Source organism: Rhincodon typus, chromosome 24 (assembly GCF_021869965.1).
Source record: "Rhincodon typus isolate 14 chromosome 24, sRhiTyp1.1, whole genome shotgun sequence".
Lineage (NCBI taxonomy): Eukaryota > Metazoa > Chordata > Chondrichthyes > Orectolobiformes > Rhincodontidae > Rhincodon > Rhincodon typus.
In genome coordinates, this window is record NC_063355.1 from 23,878,501 (window position 1) to 23,902,394 (window position 23,894).

The 23,894-nt window shown below is 39.7% G+C and overlaps 1 protein-coding gene across 1 annotated transcript in view; it reads left to right on the forward strand.

Annotated features, from left to right (window-relative positions):
- Window positions 1-23,894, forward strand: part of LOC109913953 (calcium/calmodulin-dependent protein kinase kinase 2) — a 101,187-nt gene that overhangs the window by 32,139 nt on the left and 45,154 nt on the right. The window contains exons 3-7 of the mRNA XM_020513519.2: window positions 11,721-11,768; window positions 12,401-12,454; window positions 13,216-13,267; window positions 19,628-19,761; window positions 22,290-22,326. Coding sequence (XP_020369108.2) covers window positions 11,721-11,768; window positions 12,401-12,454; window positions 13,216-13,267; window positions 19,628-19,761; window positions 22,290-22,326 — 325 coding nt within the window. The remainder of the gene's footprint in view (window positions 1-11,720; window positions 11,769-12,400; window positions 12,455-13,215; window positions 13,268-19,627; window positions 19,762-22,289; window positions 22,327-23,894) is intronic.

Consider the following 23,894-nt stretch of genomic DNA (forward strand, 5'->3'; position numbering starts at 1 on the left):
CATCTCCCCATCTCCCCTGTCTCTCCACACACCCAGTGGCCACATCACTCCTTCCATACCCTGTCTCCTCCCACCCTTTTGCAGCCTCTCTATTTATCCCCAATCATCTTGCGAATTCCCTGTCTTCCTTCAGACCCATTGTAGCTCTCCTGTCTTTGCCACACACTTGCAGCCTCCTTCTTCCTAGTGAGCAGACCACCATCTTGGCAAAAATACTGCTCTTGGTCCTGGATCCCCCTACTGGCCACAGCTCTTGTTCCCAGCCCCCAGGCCCCTCATTCTTAGCCAAGGGCCCCAGCTTTCAGCAAGTACCTCCATGCCAGCACGTACTTGCCCTGCACTTCCCAGAATGTTTCTATCCCATGCCTCATCAGTACAAACATGAGTCTGTGATTAGAGGAACAGCTGCTCATGTTTCCTTCCATTTGTGGAAGGTGAGTTTTCTCTGGTGACACTGAGTAAATTTTCATAAGTAATTTAGGGAATTTGCGTGTGGTTCCCCTTTCTCTCCCGTTTTTAATTTGTGTGGGTTTTAGAATAACTAACTTTCACCTTGTTACAAGCCTTTGGTATGCTACGTTGTGCTATTCATTACTGTTTTGGTCTGGCAATCTGTAAATATGAAAATGGAAAATTTTTAAGGAGTAGAAACAGATTTAAATATCACTTACAACAACAGTTTCACCCAGCATCACCCCAGCCCAACCCCACACTCTCATTCCATTAATTAAATCAGAAAGGGAGGTGGCAACAACAGAGGTGAGTGAAAAGACATCAAAGGCAAAGTGAGTTGGAGAGAACAAGTGTTGTCAAGAAATGCAGGCTAGTTCAGGTCAGAAAGTTGAGCATAAGGACCAGTAAGGTAAAGGGGGCCAGCAATATTTTTGCATGTCAGTTTTGAGTGTATGTGCACATGCATGGGTGTTTGTTTTATTTACACACAAGGTGAGGATGTAGTTGTCTCAGCCAGCACTTATTGTCCATTTCTAATTGTCTTTGAGCAGGTGATGGTAACTCAGTTTCTTAAACAGCAGTAGTTTATGGAGTACGTGCACCCACAGTACTGTTACGGAGGGAGTTCCAGGATTTTGACATAGCAACACTGAAAGAATATTGACCAAAGTCCGGATTTTCTGTGACTTGGAAGGAAACTTGAAGGTGATGGTGTTTCTACCCTTCTGGGTGATAGCGGTCACAGATTTGGAATGTGCTAAGCAGCCTGACTGAACTACTGCATTCCACTTGTAAATGGTACACATTTCTTCCACAGTGGATGTTGGAAGTGGTCAATGGGGCATATCAAACAGGCTGCATTGTCCTGGGTGGTGTGCTAGAATGTTATTGGAGCTACACCTATCCAAGTAAGTGGGGAGTATTCCATTTGCACTCATGCCTTGTACATAGTGGACAGTCGTTGGGAGATATGGTTCTCACCTCAGAATTCCTAACCTCTAATTTGTTTGAGCCACTGTATTACTATGACTGTCCCAGTTTCTGTTCAATGGTAACCCCCAGGATATTGATAGTGGGGGATTCAGCAATGGCAGTGCCGTTCAATGCGAAGAGGAGATGGTCACATTTTCTCTTCTTGGAGATGGTCATTGCCTCGCACTTGTGTGACACAAATATTATTTGCTAATTGTCAGCCCGAACCTAATTGTTGTCCAGATCTCTCCATTTGGTCTTGGTCAGGTTCGGTATCTGAGAAGTCGCAAAAAGTGCTGGGCATTGTGCAGACATCAGTGAATATCCCCACTCTGATCTTACGGTGGAGGAAAGGTCATTGATGAAGAAGCTGAAGAGGGCTCCTTGGTGCCATACTCGGTCAGATTGACAGCACTGTTTTTGGCCCCTGCTATCACTTTTCTGATGATTGAGCAATAATTGGCTGGATTGGATTTGTCCTTTTTGTGCATACCTGTGCAATTTTCAACATTGCTGGGTCAATACCAGTGTTGAAACTGTATTGGAACAGGTTAACCCAGGGTGTGGTAAGTTCTGGAGCACAGGTTTTCAGTGGGATTGTCGAAATATTGTCAGGTCATCCATTTGACACTTCTGGTTGAAGATGGTTGCAAGTGCCTCAGACGTGACTTTTGCACTAATGCTGTGCCCCTCCTATGGTTAAAAATAGGGACAGTGTTGAGTGGGTTCTTGTGTTCCTTTTTACACGTTGGGCAGTTTATATTCTTAATGCATTTTTGTTTATAATTGCGTAATGACTCCAGTAAAAGAGGGTATAATTAAAGCAGGACCGTATAGGTATAAAAGCAAGAAATTTTTTTTCGGACAAAAGTAGTTTAAATTTGGAACTCGCTCCTAAAAATGACTGTGGATGCTGAATTATTTGCATCTTTAGAGCAAAATCAGTTTATTTTTATGAGGAAGGGATGTATAACAAAAGCAGGTAAATGTAGTTTATAGTTCATCTGTGGTGAAATGACCTGTTACTATTTATTTCATTCTAGTTTAATTAGGCTTTACTTTAGACTCTTGCTCCAAAAGATTGGATACTTCTTGGTTAATGGAGAAGATCACGTCAGATATAGTATTCAGCCAAAAACAAACCAGAGAATTCATATTTCTCTTTCCAGTCTGTGTCAATTAGTTGCTCCCACCAGTTGTGCTGTAAATGTTGACCTGGGTCCATTTGAACAATGAAGGGCCAGAGCAGCAGGGTTCAAGCACCTTCCATAATGCTTTAAGACCATAATCACCTATTAACACAATCTTAGTTTACATATGAAAAAGAGTTTCTTGCATAAGCTAGAGCTTTTCTACCATTGTGGAATTGAACTGTTGCAGGAGTCACCTTCAGGAAAGAATCAGAATGAAGAAAATTGACATTGTTAAAAATTCAGCTGATAGTAATTAGAAACACTTCAGAGTGCAGAGAAAATTGTAGTAGTTCAAATTAGTTGCTGTAGGTAACTCCTGGTGATCTGTTTAGCACAGTATCTGCAAATGCCTTAGAAAATGTCATCCGGAAACCAGTTAAAAGAACACCATAAGAGAGTTGACAAAAATTGGAGAAAGCTTGGTGGTATGATGATTAACTTTAAGTACTAAAGGTGCTACACTGGAGACTGCTAAACAAGATAAGAGCCCATGGTGTTAAGGACAAGGTACTGGCTTGGATAAAGGATTGGCTTAGCAGAAGGCAGAGAGAGGGGATAAAGGGGTCTTTTTCAGGATAGCAACCAGTGACTAGTAGAGTTCCCAGGGGTTTGTGTTAGAACCAAAACTATTCATGTTGTACATTGACAATCTGGACAAAAGAACTGATGGTATTGTTGCTAATTTTGCATATAATACAAAGACAGATGGAGGGACAGGAAGAAGAGGGGGAGGCTGCTGATGGACTTGGATAGGCTAAGAGAGTGGGCAGAGAAGTGGTAGATAGAATATACTGTGGGAAAGTGTGATAATATGCGCTTTGGTCAGAAAAATAGACGCATTTGGGATATTGTGAGCAGTTTTGGATCCCATATCTAAGGAAGAATGTGCTGGCTTTGGAGGGGGTCCAGAGGAGATTTATAAGATTGATCCTGGGGTTGAAGTCCTTGTCATATGAAGGACAGTTGAGGACTCTGGGTCTGTGCTCAGTAGCATTCAAAAGGATGAGGTGGGGGGAGGGGTAGATCTCACTAAAACTTAGAACCGAGACACAGAGTCATACAGCATTGAAACAAACCCTTCAGTCTGATCAGTCTGTGCCAAATATAATCCCAAACTAAACTAGTCCCACCTACCTGCTCCTGGCCCATATCCCTCCAAACCTTTCCTATTCATGTACCTATCCAAATGTTTTTAAACATTGTAATTGTACCTACATCCACCATTTCCTCAGTAAGTCCATTCACATGTGAACCACCCTCTGTTTAAAAAAAAAAAATCTGCCCCTCAAGTCTTTTTTTAAATTTGTCTTCCCTCACCTTAATGTACCCCCTAGTCATGAAATCCCCGATCCTAGGGAAAAGGCACCTACCATTAACTATCTATACCTGTCATTACTTTATAAACTTCTATCAGGTCACCTCTCAACATCTATGCTCCAGTGGATCCCAGCCTAACCAGCCTTTCTTTATAACTCAAACCTTCCATACCTGGCAACATCCTGGTAAATCTCTTCTGAACCCTCTGCAGCTTAATAATATCCTCCCTATAAATGGGCGACCAGAACTGGATCCAGTATTCCAGAAGAGGCTTCACCAATGTCCTGTACAACCTCAACATAACTTCCCAACTCCTATACTCAAAGGATTGAGCAATGAAGGCAAGACAGAGACTTGGATAGAGTAGACGTGGAGAAGGTTTGCCACTAGTAGGAGAGGCTAGAACCAGAAGGCATAGCCTTAGAGTGAAGGGGCAACTCCTTAGAACTGAGATGAGGAGGAATTTCTTCAACCAGAGGGTAGTGAATCTGCAGAACACATTGTTACAGAAGGCTGTGGAGGCCAAGTCATTGACTGTCTTTCAGACAGAGATACGTAGAATCTTTATTAGTGAGGAGATCAAGGATTACGGGGAGAAGGCAGGAGAATGGGTTTGAAAACATCAGCCATGATCAAATGGCAGAGCAGACTCAATGGGCCAAATGGCTGTTCTTGTATCTTTATGGTCTTCACTAGAGCTTAGATGATCATAGTTTAAATCATAATGCAGTTTGGCTTTTGTGGTGAGCTATCATGAGCCAAGCGCACTTCATCTCCTGCTGAAAAAAGGAAAGATCAGCCACGATTCATACCTCATTGGATTCAAACATCAAGGGCTTTGGCGGCCTGCCTTTTAGTATTAGCTCAGGAAACAGTGTTTGAAAATGGGCGATCATTTACGAAGAAAAACAAAGTTAATTTTAAACATTTGGAGTCTTGTGTTGAGGATGTGTGAAACTTTGTACAATCTGATTACAAGTGCAGAATTATTCGCATCAGTTCTATGGTCGTTAACAGGTCTGGCAACCCTCCATTTTTAGTGAAGTTATTTTCTTTATAATGTGGCTTTTGGTCAAATGCAAATGTAAATCCTACAGACCTTTCTGTGAGCCATCCAATCTTCTGTGTTATATTCCCTAGCTTGTAAAGTCACTTATCCAGGCTCCTATCAATCTGCTCGATGACCTGCAGTCAGCTACCCATCTTGCATAGTTACTCACTGAACCAATCAAATCAATTATCCACCTACACACAATCAATTAATTAGTCTTAGACCTACGCAGACCTCAGCCACTTTCACCTACACAGTCCTCCTCTGCAAATGCTTGAAAAAAAAATACAAATGCATTATTTAGTACCTGCTTTCTATTCTTCAGGCATGACCAGAATTTAGTGATCATCTGAAATAAGGTGATATTTTAGTATGAAGAGCTTTTTTGAGAATGTCCTTTAACAATTTTGTCAAAAACAACTTGTAGACAGTTCAGCAGTTGATGGCAGAGTAGCAAAAGCTGGTATCATGAATTATTGCTGATTTCTGTTTTTGGTTTTGCATATATAACCAACGCAGATCAGCCAGGAGACTCCTCCCACCAAGAACAGATGTTGGACACAACTAGTGTACTTGAAGCGTTCCCCACTTGACCCATGAGAGCGCTTGGATTTCCCAAGTCAGAAACCTGTCTCCTACCCAGCTGAATGGGCAGAATCTTGAAATGCTGCTGTGGTTTTTCAGTGCTGAAGCTGCAGGTTACATTTGTGATTGTGAGATTGTATGTCTGGTTCCTGACGGAATTTGGAAGTAAATATCTTAAGAAGGAAACGAAAATATTACTGTCTTTTGAATCTTCAGCTCGTTCCCACAACTCCTACAGATCTTCTGCTCGCCAGGATATTAAAAAAGCCTTTATGACTTTGGGAATACAGCCATCTTTTCCTTTTTCCTTAATGTGCACTCAATGTAGCTGTAAAAATTGTGATAAATGGATTAGTACAACACTGGCTGGTTGGTTTCTTTACTTACAAGCCCAACTAAGGGAAAAACCATATATTTGCTATTCACACACACATTGTTAACTCAAGTTTCAACTCTTAGAGTCATGGAGATGTACACCATGGAAACGGACCTTTTGGTGCAACTCGTCCATGCCAACCAGATATCCTAAACTGATCTAGTCCCATTTGCCAGCATTTGGCCCATATCCCTCAACCCTTCCTATTCATGTACCTATCCAAATGCCTTTTAAATGTTATTATACCAGCCTCCTCCACTTCCTCTGGCCGGTCATTCCATACACGCACCACCCTCTGTGTGGAAAAGTTGGCCATTAGGTCCCTTTTAAATCTGCCCCCTCTCTCCTTAAACCTATGCCCTTAATTTAGGATGTTCCTACCCTGGGGAAAGACCTTGGCTATTCATCCTATCCATGTCCCTTGTGATCTTATAAACCTCTAAGGTCCCCTCCCTTAGCCTCTGATACTCCTGGGAAAATAGACTTAATTTATGCTGAGTCAATTGATCTGAATCCAAATAATATTTGAAGGGCTATAACTGCTTTCAGCTCTTTACCAGCCTGGGGTAGAAAAATCGCCAGGATTCCCATGCTAATAATTATGATAATCATTGTTAGAAAATTCACCTGTAGGCATTGAGTTAGTGTAGGATGTACTCATAGCCTTGCAATATTTACTCCTGAACCATCACCTGAAAAATAGCTCTTTTGGATAAGTTACTAAAGGGAACTTTGTGGAGTGTGTGCCGCAAGTGTCAGTACCTTCAAAAAGATAAAATACTGTCTGCAAAACTTTACTTCCTGTTAACTTTTGGTTTCATATTTGTGTCCGTATTTACTGTTGTAAGCTGCTGTGTATCACTTCCTATTCAATTCTGCTGCATTATTTACTGTTCCAGTCTGTAGTGCTTTTGTTCAATGGTTTAATTTCATTATTCTGAATATCACAAAAACACTCGGTCTTTCCCGAATATGCTGCATTTGCTCCACAATCTTTTATTTTTTCTCTGTCTCTTCCTATCTTTCTGTGCTTTAAGCCAACTAATGCTTAGCTTCTTCTTGGTTGATTAGTGTCTTTTGAGTGTTTTTTCCAATTCTTTATTTTCTAAGCTTATATTCAACTAGTAGTGTGAAACCACATACAATGAATCACTTTTTAATATTGGTACCTCAGTATTAGTATTTTTTCCCCTCTCCTTGTGTACACACTTCCTTCTCCTATATTCTCTTACCCCACCTAACCGTCTCTCCAGTGTGCACAAATACGGTGTGTCAAAATTACATAGGCGCCAAGCACTAGTTCTTGATGTGTGAGCCAAAACTCAGGATATCAGTGGTCTTGTCAACTGCAAGAGCTGGCACAGCCAAGCAGGATCCTACCCACTTGATGATTAAGCACATGTGCTTCTAACAGAGGTTGCTAATTAGAATGAGGAGCAGAATATGAGGCAAACCAGGGCAGGACTCATATAATTAATAGCCGGGCCCTGGGGAGTTCTGCCAAACAAAGCGACTGGGGTGCACTTGCATACTTCCTTGAAAGTGGAGTCACAGGTAGACGGGGTGGGAAGAAGGTGTTTAGCATGCTTGCTTTCATTGGTTAGGAAATTGAGTATAAGAGTTGGGACGTCATGTTGCAGCTGTAAGGACATTGAGGCCACTTTTAGAATACTGCATACAATTCTGGTTGCCCTTCCATAGGAAAGGTATTGTTAAACTTGAGTGGGTGCAGCAAAGATCCACAAGGATGTTGTCTGGACTGGAGGGTTTGAGTTATAGGGAGAGGCTGAATAGGCAGGGGCTTTTTTTCCCTGGAGCATTGGAGGCTGAGGGGTGACTTTAGAGGTTTATAAAATCATGAGGGGCATGAATAGGGTGAATAGCCAAAGTCTTTTCTCTAGGGTGGGTGAGTCCAAAACTAGAGGGCATAGGTTTAAAGTGAGAGGGAAAAGATTTAAAAAGGACCCAAAGGGTAACTTTTTCTCACAAGAGATGGTGCATGTATGGAATAAACTGCCAGAGGAAATGGTAGACGTGGGTACAATTACATATAAAAGGTATCTGGATGGGTATATGAATAGAAAGGGCTTGGAGGGATAAGGACCAAATGCTGGCAAATGGGACTATGTCAGATTGAGATGTCTGGTTGGCGTGGACCAGTTGGACCAGAGGGTCTGTTTCCATGCTGTATGACTCTGACTATGATTAATTTACCTTCGGTCAGATACCTGAAGTCTATTTTGTGCTATCAGTACCTCAGTTAACTCAGTGCAGCTTTGACTTAGGTCTTCTTGAGGCTTCTCTTCATAAATATTTTTGAGTACCACATGATTTCAGTCTGAGCATGAATCTTGTCACAAAGTAATGAAGCAGGAAGTTGAACTGCATGTACAGTGACCACTAGGTGGAATCAGTGGACCACCTTTTCTTTTAATTTAAAAGCAATTTAGTAAAAGATGATGTAGAATTAGAAAACAGATGGGAATTAATATTAAAATTTGCCAAATGCCAACCTCTATATAATTTGAAAGATTACAGAATCAACATCTGATGTTTGTGGGCTGTAGCAGGCGGCACGGTGGCACAAAAGTTAGCACTGCTGCCTCAGTACCAGGGACCCTGGGTTGATTCCAGCCTTGGGTTACTGTCTTTGGGGTTGCACATTTTTGCCTGTGTTTGTGTGGGTTTCTGATGGGTGCCCTGATTTCCCTCCACAGTCACAAAGATGTGCAGGTTAGGTGAATTGGCCATGCTGCAATTGCCCTATAGGGTCCAGGGATTTGCCGGCTAGGTAAATTAGCCATGGTAAATGCAAGGATAGGGTGATAGTATGGGTCTGGATGGAATGCTCTACAGAGGGTAGGTGCAAACAAATGGCCTCTATCTGTCCTGTCAGGATTCCATGATTCTTCCATATCATCAATTTATCACAAGTTTCCACAAAAGTTAATAAGTTTAAATTGAAAGGAAAAAATGTGATGAAGTAGCATGTGTAGAAAATAAATTCCTGAAAAAAGTTATTTAGATCAAAGCCTTTACTCAAATATCTTCTAAAATCTATTTTAAAACGTCTTAAATTTACTTGAAACAACTTATTGATTTGGGGTAAAGTATGACAGCGAGTCACTTTGTCAATTTTCAGGGGCTTTTTTTGCAAGCAATACTTCAGAAAGATAAACACGATTAAGGGAGCAAAATCCCAATGAATTTGTCAGAGTTTTGCGGTCAAGAATGGTCTCAGTTTCCAGTTAGTTTCTCAGTAAGTTGTCACGTTGACAGGTAACTCTTAGTAAACTCTATTCAATATATCTTTATTTATTGCACCATAGCAATCCACCTCTGTATGGTATTCTGGATGCAGTAAGCTGAGGAATTTCGTGTGATGAAGGGTTGTGGTAATTTAGAAGTGATATGATTCATATACTTCAGTTCATACAAGTTTGTGTACTCTAGAGTCCAGACTGAAGTACCTTGGTAGAATTGAAAGCTGTGTTTTGTGACGTTAAATTGAAACCGTATTCTGTAGGTTCAGTGAATTACTGCTAGGGTGGAGGATGCATTATAGAGTTGAGATTTGCTTGGAGGATCTGCTTGTAGTTGGGCATTATTCACAATGTTTCTATGGAATTTTGCAGCGATAGACTGGATTGATAAAATGATTTGCTCTGATACCAAAAATGAAAAATGAGGCAGCAGTTGCTTTATTAAGGATATTTCACCCGTTGAATTTGGTTGACTCTCGTAATGGCAGAAACTGTTTTTTTTATTTGGATGGACGACCAAGATGTCAGAATGGCCAGTGTCCACTGTGTTTATTTTGTTGCTTTAAGTGATTTTTTTTGCATCTTAGTTTTGTACCAAGGTATTTCAGGCTCAGTGTGAATGTGGACTTGAAGTTATACCTCTTCAGTTAGATGTGCAATTGACAAATCTGTCAGGTTGCCTGCATTATCAATATGTAAGTACTTGTGTTTAGTTCATTTTTTAATGTTCTTTCATAAATAGTATTGTGTGCAGTTAAACTTTTTTGAGCATTATACCAAAGGATTATAACTAAAAAGGCTGATATTGTGACATCACATCTGATTACATCTACTAGAATTGTACCAGGTTGGTTCCAGAAACCTTTATTGATTCAAAGCTGCTCCACTGTTCGTATTTATTACAATCGTATGAATTACACTTACAAGACAGTATTTGTTCCTCAACCTCAGTCACCCAAAGTTCTGTAGGAGTCAACCTTTTGTATGGCACGGGAATGGAGATCTCTTGTGTGAGGAGATTCCCATCAACTGAATGATGTTAATCAGCCATTTGAGTTTTACAGCAGTCTGGTAGGCACAGTAACTGTCTGATCTGTCCCACCAATTAACATATTTATTGAATTCTGGGATTTCAAATCACAAGCTCTGATTTGGATGCATTTGTATAACCATTGTTCTTGCTGGGTTTACTGACTAATCTGTCAAGTTGCTGCTTATCATTGTTGATTCCGGATGCAAAGTGTCTGGACAAGATCAAGCTTGGCAGTGAGGCTTCTTGGAGATGCTTAGTATTTGGCTGTCCAAGTGCATGAATCTCAAAATGTTAGTATGCACGTGCAGCAAGTAATTGGGAAAGCTCATGGAATGTGAGTGCCTATTGCAAGGGGACTTGAATCCAAATATAAGGAGGTTATGCTTCAGTTAAACCGGATGTTGGTGAGACCCTATTTGAAGTACTGTGTACAGTATTGGTCTCCTTTTTTAAGGAAGGATACAAATGCAATGGAGACAGTTCAGAGAAGATTTACTAGACTAGTGCATAGAACAGAATGATTGAACAGATTAGGCTTGCATCTGACAGAGTTTAGAAGAGCAAGAAGTGACTTGATTAAACAAGTAAGATCCAGAGAGCTTTTGACAGATAGATATGGAAGGATATTTCTTCTTGTGGGGAAGTCTAGAATTGGGGAATCACTTGGAAATTAAGGGGCTGTCCATTTAATACAGAAGTGAGAAATCCTTTCCCTCAGATGGTGTATCTGTTTGGAATTCTTTGTCAAAAGGCTTTGCATGAAAGCCTTTGAATATTTTTAAGGCAGACATAGATTTTTGATGAACAGGAGTGTGAAAGGTTGATGGGGGTTTGTAAGAATAATCAATGGAGTAATCCGATCATCTCTCATGAATGGCAGAACAGGTTCAAGACACTATGTGGTCTACTTCTGCTCCTAATTTGTATGCTCATGTTATGTTCATACATTCCCCATCCTGGAGTATCCTCTTAATATTGCAGAACTTTCAAAATAATAACCTCCCTATATTTGGATTCAAGTCCCCTTGCAATAAGCACTAACATTCCATGAGCTTTCCCAATGACTTGCTGCACTTGCATACTAACATATCAAAATAGTCCAGGAAAAGTGAGTAATTCAGACTCAGTCGGTATTTCAACATTGTATTACAGAAAATGACATGATAAAATCAAATTTGAAAACATTTTGAAAATTCTTGCAAGTTAGACTGGCTTGAATTAACAGCTTTTTTTTGTATAAGAACATCGGACGTTCCCTCGGATTAAGGTCATCTTGATTAGTGCATGGAAATCTATACAATTTTAATAGTGTCACCTGCTTTAGGATGAGTGAAAATGCTGACACGCCATGAAGTTGAAAATTAAAAGCCACTGAGGCATGATTAATTGACCATTTTATTAAATTTTCATGGCTCTAGCAGCCAGTGTTCTAATAATATTTCATTTATTGATGTTTACTTGTATATTTTGTGTACAGGATTGTGTGCAGTTAAACCAGTACAAATTAAAAGATGAAATTGGAAAGGTGAGCATAAAAATTACAGAAGTTTTATGTTAACAAGCTTGTTCTTAAATACTCTTAACCATGCTTTTATGATGTTTGTCTTGGCAGCTATAGTTTGATATTGGGTATTAGAAATGTGAAGTAATTATTTTTGGAGATAATCAGCGTGAGAAACAGAATTTGGGTACTATATCGAGCCATGTAAGCGTCCACTCCCCTTCTGTCCAGGAAAGCTTTACCAGAGGGCAAAAAAAAAATGTATTTGGAAATTGAGCATACCAGCAATACTTTCTTCCCCTCTTGTCTAACCTTTGCATGAACCCTCTGTAGCAAGGCAGCTGGAATAAACAATTTTGTGGATTGCTTGGGAGCCCTATATCTGGTGGACTACCTTACCATCCCAGCTGAGGTACTTATATCTTCTTAACTAACATTCACAGCATTTGTTGACTTTAATATCCATGCGATGAATAATTATGCAAGAGTTATCAGTTAATTCTGATGTTCTACTAATGTAACCTCCATTTCTTGTTTCCAAAAGCAGCCTTACTTCTGACAAGGAATTATTTTACGCGTATTTTGTGAAGTATTTGGTTCTAATTGAGGAATTATACCGCAATTGTCTCTCTGAATTTATATGTTCTTTTGTGCAGGGTTCCTATGGAGTTGTCAAACTGGCATACAACGAAGATGATAACACCTACTATGTATGTGCTGAATGAATTAAACGTTTCTCTTGCTGGAGGTTCTAAACCAAGAAGAATTGTCAAATTATTCATAAGTTGATGCAAAATCATGTTCATCCAATTCTCATAAGTAATAAGAGCAACTTGAAATCTAATATAAATCCAGAAGAAATATTTTTATCTGGGAAAACAAACTGTTCAGATCTAGTACGAAGCAGTCATTACATGATTCCAAGATATGATTGAATTGTGTGCAGAACAAACTACCCATTTCTTCATTATGATAAAGTATTTCTGACAACACTAGCTCTCTGATTTTATTTGTCATCTAACTTATTTAGTCTCGTGTCGATAAATGTATCTTCTCACATAGTATAAATAAAGCTATAGTGATACCAATAGGTTAATGCTGAAATAATTATATTTCTGGACAAGTATATTCAAACGCTGTAAAGTTTAATGGTATACCAGGTAAAGTTATTTTTATTTAATATTCGGTATTTTATATTTAATTACTTTTTAAGTATGATTTTGCTGCAAGTTAAACAGTTTGAAGATCTAGAATGTCATATTTTTGATTATTTTTTGGTGGATAATTGGCCACAGCATAACACGACTGAAATCCAATTTCAGTAAGATATTGTTTAATATGTTACAATGAATATAACTACATTTTTCGGTGTTTTCTGGAATTCAGAATTACAGATTCTTATTTTGTTTTATGAAACTAAAGTTTATTCATGTTTTAAATTTTAAAGTTTCACATTAAATTTCCTTTGTAGGCAATGAAAGTCCTTTCTAAAAAGAAGTTGATGAGGCAAGCTGGATTTCCACGTAAGTATGGTACATTTAAAGAGAAATACTGCTATATTGGTAGTCATTGAAGTTACAATATAGGAGTGGCCCATTTAAGCAAACCGCATATATTGTACATACCACAAACTCACTCACCTGTGTGAAAAATATTTCTTCTGCTCTCTTGCATTTAATCACAACATATTTGTCGTTCTAAACCCTCAACCACTGGAAATAGTCTTCCTTCCTAACTGGACCCCTATCACCTTAATTTTAAATATGTTAAGAAAATCAAATGTTTTTTTCAGTTCACATATATAACATTGATGTACTGAACTCTCTGTTTTCAATCTCATCCATTCAATATTCTGGACATCTAGATGGAAGAAAAGAAATTTTTTAAAGAAACCGAAAATGCTGGAAATACTCGAGGGTCAGGTAGCATCTGCAGAGAAACAGAATTAAGCTTCAGGTCGCTGATCTTCCATCAAAACTGGTAAAAAATTAGAAACTGTGAAGGAAAAAACAGAGTTAAAGTTTCGGGTCCGGTGACCCTTTTGACGAACGTTAACTGTTTTTTCTTTGACAGTTGCTGCCAGACCTGCTGAGCTTTTTCAGCAACTTTGTTTTTGTTCCTGATTTACAGCATTCGCAGTTCTTCGGGTTTTTATTTGGTAAAAATTAGAGACGGAATAGATTTTGAACAAGGAGTTAGTGGGGCAAAGACAAAGGAAAGTCTGTGATAGGGTGGAATATGGAGAAACGGCATGATAGAAGAGTTCATCATACAGGACCAGATGGATCATGATGGGTGTAAGGGACCGCATAGTTTTCCTTTTTTGGTCAGTGAGGTGGAATGCAAGTCAGACACTGCTGTATAGTTGAATAACTGTACTAAGTTTTGCAAATTGCAAAATTTAGTGGTACACATCTTTAGTGCTACAAGACAATGTAGCTGTTGGACAGTGAAATTATTACATTATTGAGTCAGGAGCATCGGGAGTTTTTGGGTTAAGAAAGAACTACTGTGACATACCTCAGATTTGTTGAGGTTGAAGTTTGCTGCAAACTGGTGGGAGCAGTGCGGCCAGAATTTTCAGAGCTACCAAGCAGAGAACATCAAACTCTGTCTTTTGTCCATCTTATTCATGAATGAGTGTAAGTGTGTGTATATTTGGGTTTTAAGAGAATATGGTTTAACTTGCACTGTAGTAGATTAGCACCTTTTCTCTCTGCCATTATTTAAAGAATGTGTATTTCCAAGACAGTTATTTTTGTTATTGATGAAACCTGGTATGAATTGCTTTTATCCTGAATAGCAATCAGTCATCAAATTGACCGTCTTAGTGATTTAACTGGTTGTTTATATATTTGTGAAGCATCTGGAACAGTGGAAGTCAATTATTGGCAGACTCTTCCCGGTCAAGTCCTAACAGGGCAAGATCTGAAACTGTGCTTTTCAAGTGAGATTCATGGCGCCAGGTCTGCCATGGCCCCTGTTGTTTTGTCATGTAATCATCTGCTCTTTATCTCATTACTCATGCAACTGGCCTCCTCATTGCCTGTCCCATGAAATGTTATGCTAGGAAAGGGGTAGAGTTTCACCCCTGCTAGGACTTCATGGTGTTCACATCATTAACATCATAATTAAACCTCAGCTCCATATCAGTTCAGACACTGCAAGCTAGGAACTAGCCTTGGGACTATAATGTTCAACCTTTGTTGTCAAATACATGGCCCAGGTAGGGAAGCCATTACCCTACTTTCCCAAAAGGGATCTGGAGGTAGTGATGGAGAGAAGAACAATAACTTTTCCCGCTGACTGACAAAGGTGGCCGTGCCACAGCCTCAGACAGCCTGGACAGAGATGATGGCCTGATCAGTGCAGTATCTTTGGTGTAAAGAAGTACCTAGCAGCACAGGAAGATAGTAATGATTGTCTGTGTTCTAGAAGGATAAGTGCCACCATCTCTCTGCTCCCTCACACTCAACATCACCACCACTCACCCTAACCCTACCACTGCACACCCCTCCCGTCAGGCTCATGGACTGCAACACTCCCTATTGCATGCATCATGTTCCTTCAGTATTCTCTCAAAACCTCATTGTCCCAATATGCAAACCCATCTTGTCCTGGGGACATCTCACCACTTCTGGCCCTACACCACCACTATTAGATCTCCCATCCATCTCCAACATACTCATCCCTCCCTTTGTGTCATTGCAGGAAAAATATCACAACCAGGCTAGAAGAGTGAAGACTGGTGGAGTGTAGTGGACATAAGTTTGTTCATGCTCTCTGAGGGAATATGTTAGATTATAGCTGTAGAAGAGCACAGAGTTGAGACACTGAGACCTGCTGTAGTGTGTACCATCACCAGTAACTTATTCTTAATCTGCGCAAGTTTTTATCCCTCTACACACCCAGCTGTATCTTTTCTTGTGCAGGCACTAGCAGCATCCAAGGCACCACTGCTCTGAAGCAGTGAGTGCTAAAGACCATCAGTCTCACCCCTGAGAAGATGCATCAGTAAAGAGTTCACCTGCACCCTCTACCACCCCAGACTTTCATCACAGTGGATTCTCTGCATAGTCTAGACTTGGGAGCAAAATCTGGTGAGCCCATCACTGACATGTCTCTGCAGCTGGCCAAGGAAGAAATGCTCCAAGTCTTTAGCACTGAGAGAAATGCTGGAGACCTAGGCAGAAGACAGTTCATTGGTCTTGGCAATGAATGATTTTGTCAAAGGCATAGAAACAGCAGTCAGATTTGTCAGAGTCAGTCTGTAAGCTGGATCAATGGATGGAGGAGTCCACCAATGTTATCAAGCTGGCTCCAGTATATGTGTGTCTGGTTACCTTCAAAGGAAGAAAACAATACTTAGTGAGAACACATGGGTGCCACAAGTGACACATCATTTTAAAGTTTCTTGCATTTTGTAAATACACATGCACTTGCACTCTTAAATTGTCTCTGTTTTGTTCTGTCGTTGCTGTTGGACGTGGTGAATGTGTGCCCAGTTGATAAATGAGTACTTTTCTCAGACATCCCAAGGATGAAAGACGTGGTAATGACCGTGCATTGTTCATTTCTTGTAAGCAGCTGACATCACAGGCCCTTGAACTGTGACTTAGATGACAGCACCAAAGTGTTGCTTATAGCTACTTTTAATCGACCTGTTTGGACATGTTATGGCATGTGGGATTTGAACTCAGACCTTCTAGCCCAGAGTTAGGGATGCTGCCATTGCACCACAAGAGCCCTAAATAAATTTGCTAGTATAAGCAATTGAAGAAAGCACTACATGGAATCACTATGAAGAGGACTTAAGCCTTCCTGGGGAAGGCTCATTGGATTTTGATTTAGCCTCAGCAATGTGTTACCCTCAATTTGCAAGGCTTATGGTAAGGCCTGACCTGCACAGATCTTCCACATTAGCACCCACTTTGTAAAAAAAAAAATGACATCAGTGATAAATTCGTATCTCTAGAGGGAAAGCTTCATTCGTTCTATCAGCTTTTGAAGGGAGCACACTACCGCTCAAGATTAGGAGGTATACAGTGGGTAGTTCACATGTCCACTTTCCCTCATTGCACAGTGGCCTGCCAAGGGATGTTGCATAAAAGTGCTAATTCTCATAAATTAAATGCTGTTGTACAGGTTACTCGAGCATTTTGTGGGAGTTTAGCAGTCTATATGATCTCAATGTTGAAGGCACAACCCATGATGGAAGGGTAAAAAAGAAATGCCTCAGAAATACTCTCAACCTGCAGCCTATAACAATAGACTTAACTGCATAACTTGGCTATCATGCTGAATGAAGCCTTAAAAGAAATGTTACATTAGTGCCATGCATTGTTTGTGCCCTGTCTCTCTGACTGCTGCCTTCTCCCTAATGGCAAGTAGAACTTATAAAGTGAAGATACTTGAAAGTAGGATCACCCTGAAAATACCAAGCATACGCTTGTGTGGATAACAAAGCATTTACTCAGCGGCAGAAATGTTCAAGAACTGTAACCAGGTTCACATGCTCATTTCATTTTCATTTTTAGAAGATAACTGTTTATCCTCCATTTCCCCTGCATCCAGCACGTTCCCCCACACCCACAGGCGCGCTCGCTCTCTTGTGCTCGCTCTTGCGCGCTCTCTCTCTCTCCCCTTTCTCTCCCCCCCCCCCCCCCCCAATCTTGTGAAGGCCTGAAACCTGTTCTCTCATGTCCTTGGTGGAAGTACGGATAATGTTGTATATTTTGCTATATGCTTACTCTGAGAGCTTCATAAAAATGTCATGAGTCATATTTGGGACAGGATTGTCTCCTAAACCTATCTCTCTGTGACCCAAGAAGGAGGAGCAACTTAAGTTCTGTAGTATGTATGCATCATGGCAACTCCCAGGATAAACTGTTGTGTACTTCTAAAATCTAGCACCTGTCGCCACACAAGTCTAACCCTTCTCTGTTAACATATTCTGCAGGTTGATGATAAGGTGCTCTCAAATTACCTGTGTGGTCTATAACATCGTGCACCTGGGGATGCCAACGATGGTGAAAAATTCCACAGCCCAGATAACTTGACGGTCATCATGGGGAGATACATAAACATTCTGGGGAAAATGGCGTCCGTGGCAACTCTGATACATTTGTAGGTTGAGGATTGGGAAATTTTGCAAAATTCGGTAACTGCTCTGCACAACGAGAACCAGCATAAAAACGCATTGCAACTCAACTTGATGGGGTGGCATGACCACCTATTGCTTTCAAGAGCAAGTCCTGCTCTGGCAGGTGACAGTTTGGTGAGAATGACCTGAAACCCCTCTGGTTTGCACTGTTTCCAAGAGCTGTTTTTAAAAACAAAATGACAGGTAGGTCTGTTGATGGGGGTCTAGACATTTTCCTGTGCCATCTTGGGGGAACTTCACCATCGTCTTCTCCTTCTGGAAGCTGTGCAAACAACCGCTAATATTAAATCAAAACAAAGTACTGCATGTGCTGGAAATCTGAAATCAACAGAGAAAATGCTGGAGAAACTCAGCAAATGAAGAGAGAAACAAAATTAATGTTTCAAATCTGGTATGACTTTTCTTCAGAACCAGTCTCAAGAAATAGTTAACTCTGTTCAGAGTTCCTCAGAACAGTTCTGAAGAGACACAGAAGTTGGCTACTATAGATGAAGCATGCTGGTGACTTTGGTATCACTCTTTCCTTTGATACTGTCTTTGCCTGTGCAGCAAGGCAGAAAGTAATCCAGCACGTGCAACATTCATATCAAATATATGAGCTGGGTATTGTGCAGTTGCCTTTGGATCAAAGATGGCAAGGTTTCAAGAGGAGGTAAAAAGGGCACGTGATTACATCCTGCGTTAGCAAGGAATGGTGGCTGAGAAAGGGGACAGGGTGTTGGGATATTATTTGGAGTGGACTGAGGCATCAAAGAGGGAAGTCTTTTTTAAAAGCTAAACACGAAGGAGAAGGGAAAATGTCTTTGAGGGAGGATCCCAGTGAAAGTGGTGCAAAATAATCTGTTAAATATGGAGGCTTGTGGGGGTAAGGGAAGCCCAATCCCTGTTCGGGGAAGGGGTATGGAGTGGAGAAATGTAGCGGACATGGTTGAGGTTCCTTTCCAGACAGAGTGGGGAGGAAATCTTAGGTGAAGCATGAGGATGACCTCTCTGGTACACTAGAATGGAAGTTTGCATCATTGGAACAGTTGTGATGGGACAGAGGATCTGGAAGAATGGAATAGAATCCTTACAAGCTATTGAATGTGATGAACCACATGAACTAGTGATGAACCACATGAAACTGAGAGAATGGTTGAAATTTAAAAACTATATCTTTGGGAAGTTAGAAACCCTGAGAGAATGGGATGGCAGAGAGATTGTGACTGATACTTTCAGTGGGGAAAAGTGCCTGGGAAAAGCTAAAGAAATAGAAAATGTAACTTACAAAAATGGCTAAATTCATCTACAATATGTATTTAATGTCTCAGGAGAAAAGTATTATTTATCATTTACATGACGCATGTGTACTTGGAGTGCAGTTTGGGAAATCTTGAAGATGTAGCCTGAGATTTCCCAAGATACAATTCTGGCAGGTTTGCTCCTGTTGGCAATTCTGGAAAATGTTGATATGTTGTTTCATTAATGTGAATGATTCCTCTCACCACTCCAACCCAAAAATAGCTTTCAACAATTAGATTGAAAAGATGCTGTGCCTTCCCCAGCATAATGTTGGTACTGCTGTTGGACTCTGGATGAATAACAGATATAACCTTTCAAAAGCAAAATGGATAGCTTTTATTTCATTTCAATACAAAGTTGAAGAATGGTTACGTTATGATGAGCCATTAATTTGAATATGTGGCCACTTAGCAGATAATGATCCTATTCTGTCATCTAGGTCGTCCCCCACCTCGAGGTGCCAAAATTGTTCCACAAATCTCTGCACAGCCTAAAGGGCCTTTGGATAGTGTGTACCAAGAAATTGCCATTTTGAAGAAGTTGGATCATCCAAATGTTGTCAAACTAGTTGAAGTATGTTTTACTTTTCCTTACTCTGTTATTCAAGAAATGCTGATAGAAGTATGTAAATTGAGGCAACTTGGTTTTCACGTTTTCCATTTGCATTTTAGACATTTTAAAAATACTGCACCAGCGTTTAATCAAATATCACTCATTTTAATGTGCATTTTTTTAAAAAATAAGCACTTCAAAGAGCCATCATTATCTTGTTCCTGCCTAAGTAAGCAATACTATTTAACTTCAAACATTTAAGATCTTTATTGCATTTCAACAGATTAGTTATGTTGCTTTTATATTATCTGTCTCTGGCAAATCTTTGAGGATCAGTTGCAGAATATCATCAGTTCATGCAACTGTATACCACATTTTTCCACTCCAAACAAGATGGTAAAAAGCAGCAGCATTTTGGCAAGCACAACTTTTCCTTTTTTTTCTTGCCTTTCTTCAGACCTGATGTCAGAAGTCCTGCTCCTCCAAAAATAGATTAATTAAGATATGAAAAAGTTAAATGAGCTACTTCATCTAGTCATGGTTTTATGAAGGCCATGAAAACCGTATTTTACTGCAGCTCAAACCTAGAATTAGAGTGGCAGTTGAAGAAGGGAATTTGAAATTATAGAAGAATACATTTTCTTTTGTCAGAGCATGACTGAAAATATTAGCATGTGTGTCATGGTGGAGACAGGAGGAGAGAAGGCTTTTAACACAGGGTAGAGAAAGCAACTTGCGTGATACAGTTTATCTAAATCTTTGGGTTTTGCATAATCACCATGCTATTATATGGAAGTGCATGCTGTCCTTTATTGAACACATTGGCACAATATACTTTGTAAATTATAGACTATCTGAACAATGAATTCTGTGTTCTTGCCATCTCCTTAGCTCTGCATGGCTCCTAAATGTTCCCTCCTGAAGTATAGAATAGCTTGTTCATAGGACATAAATCTATTTACACTTTAAAGTTCATGAATTGTTTTATATGACATCCACTGTTGTACGCAAGTTGAGATTAAAGTTGAAATAAAAGTGAGGATTGAGAGATTAACTTGGACCATGGAAATGTCTCCAGAATTTCTGTTTTCTATCATGACTTGTATAATGCAGTTTGCATAATCTTGCCATTTTTACTTGAAACTTCTTGCTGTTTCCCTGGGATAGTGTTAGTTCAGTGTTCTTGCATCTTTAACCTTCAGTTGTGCAACATTCATGGCTTGCTCATGTTTACTTCTTTGTCATAATTTATTCCAGACTTCCTCTTTGATCCTCGATATGATTAGCTGCAGAAACTTGTTACTTAATTAACAAACCTAGGGGCTGTTTTTCCAATTGAAAATCTTACCATAACGCCCAGCTAGTAAAGTATCCTTTTTGAATTAGATGTTGCATCAGTTGCATTCTTCACAACAAATTAAACATTTCGGCACACTGGCAGGTGGCTTTCTAGCTACTTTTCCAAGCAAGAATGTGGGCATTGCAGAAGGACAAGTTTGGGCTCGGTTATTAATTTCAAACCCAACTTCCTCCTTACTCTTGGCCCCTGTTTCCTGATGCTCACAAACTTGAGAATATTCACTGTTGAAAGTTAAATTTGAATAACAGCTTCTTTGAGGATGGTTAGCCAAATATGAACTACTGTATGTTCAAGATCACTAAGTCAGGAAAAGAGTGGAGGCAAGAAAAACAGATTTGGTTATTACAGAACTCATGTTTGACTGCTATTTTTTCATTCCAGGAAATGAAATTGCTTTCCAAGAAATCGTCAACTTCAAACTGTTTTATTCTAATTTAGTTTTAAACAAGAATGATTACCTGTTTTTAGTTCAAAGGTGAATGATAGTCCCATTTGAATTGTAATCTTTAAATATGCTTTTAAATAAAGCTCCAGAAGCAGCAGTCATGCCAGGTTTAGTTTTTGGTTTTCCAGTAAGACCTTACTGATGTTTATGTTCCTGTATTTCCTTATCAAACACTATTAGCATAATCCTCTATCCCATATTGCTCTAATATCACCTCATTACATCTATACCATTCACTTCAAGCATTCTTACGGCAATGAGCTCTGCATTTTTGACATACTCCGGTTAAGGAAGGTTCGTTGTAAATCGCTCTTTAAAGATTAGTAGAAAATCAACTGTACCTGATTTCTGCCTCTTTTAGATCTTTCCCAAGCATCTAGATGGTCTGGGGCTAGTGGTGGAAGCTTTTCTTCTAATCGCCTGGCTGGTTCAATAAAATATATGTACGTGTATACAATTTCCTGGCAATTGTGATTTGAAAGTAGATTGAAGAAGTTAATGCATGGACATCAATGTAGCCAGAAGGGCAGAGCTACTCCCCACACAAGGAAAATTAAATAACTAAAATCCTTTTAAAAATAGTAGCAATGGGCTTTACATTCTGGTCATGCCAACCTTAAACTACATCTTAAACTTTTTTAAACTGTGAGTCCTCCAGCATGTGTTCTGTTTCATGATTTCTATTCCTCCTTGAAGTATAAGCATGTTTCCAAGATGTCATTTCTTGTTTGCTTATTCTCATAGGTGCTTGATGACCCCAGTGAAGATCATCTGTACATGGGTATGTTCCAATATTTCCTTCTGTCATACTATATAATTTGAATCATACACCACATATGACTCATCCTGAATATAGTAAATACCTCAAATAATTTTAATATTAACAAATTGTGTGTAAAATAACATCTTACTTGACATTTAGTTAGAAATGAAACAATTATCTTTTTGCTCTGCAACATTTTTTTCTAGCACACTATTTGGCAATTTGAGCTATTCATTTTAGTCACCTTGCTATTTTCGTACATAAATATTGACAAGTTGCCATCACGTTCTCCTACGATTTGTTAAACTATAAGGCCATGAGGCATAAGAGCAGATGTAGGCTATTCAGCTGTTTTGAGCCTGCTCTGCCATTCAATCCTTCCCCACCCCCCCCCCCCCGCCAATCTTCAAACACCTTCTCATTTAAAAACCTGTCTATCTCAACCTTGACTATACTTAATGACCCAGCCTCACCAGTCCTCTGCGGTGAAGATTTCCACATATCCATTGCCATCTGAGGGAAGAAATTCCTCCTCATCTATTTCTTATGTGGACAACCCCTTACTCTGAGATTATGCGCTCTGATCCTAGACTCTCCCACATGGGGAAACAACCCTTCGCATCTATCCTGTCAAGTCCTGAAAGAATCTTGTATGTTTCTAAAAGGTCACCTCTCTTTCTTCTAAATTCTGGTGAGTACAGGCCCAACCTATTCAACCTCTCCTCATAAGACAGTCTCTACATACTCAAGATCAATCTGGACTGCCTCTAATGCTAGTATCTGTCCTTAGATAAGGGGACTAAAACCGTAGACAGTATTCCATCTGTGGATCTGTACAATTTTAGGGAGACCTCCTTAGTTTTATATCCATTCCCTTTGAAATAAAGGCCAATATTCCACTTGTCTTCCTCATTACCAGCTGGCTTTTCGTGATTTATGTACAAGGATCCCCAAATCTTCCTCTGCTGGAGCTTTCTGTAATTTCTCTCCATTTAAATAATATTCAGCTCCTCTATTTGTCATGTATTTGTGTAAGTAGAATGGGCCATTTCTTTGAGTTCGATCATGTGATGTTATGTTGTTATCGGCAAACATGCCCGTTAGTCTAACCTTGATGCCTGTACAGTAAATATTTCCATAATAAAGCTCCTGCTGTTTAACACTTTGGCCTCCTGGTCCTCCTTAGAACTTAATCAAGAAGAAAACTGGCAATGAGGTTTAAAAAGTGCTTTGAGTTCCACCAGATCAACCCAGTGATTCATCAAAAAAACAAAAGAATCATGGTTCTCATAGCAGATCTCAGAGGCACTTCGATTAAAAAGAAGTAAAGAAATCAAGTGTGTCATACTGTATCAAAGCAGGGAGTCAGCAAAAAGAAAAATCACCCCAGGGAAGAGATGAACAGTGCAGAAGTTCGCCACATTTTCCAATCCAAAGGAACACTGGAACAAATTTCCCACACAGGAAAATGTCTTGATATAGGGTGTAGACTTTGAAAGAAACAGCAGCCTCAGCAACACCTTGTTTTTAAACAGGAAGCAATGAGGTAGTGCTAAAAACCTTTTGTGGAATATCATGCTATGCCT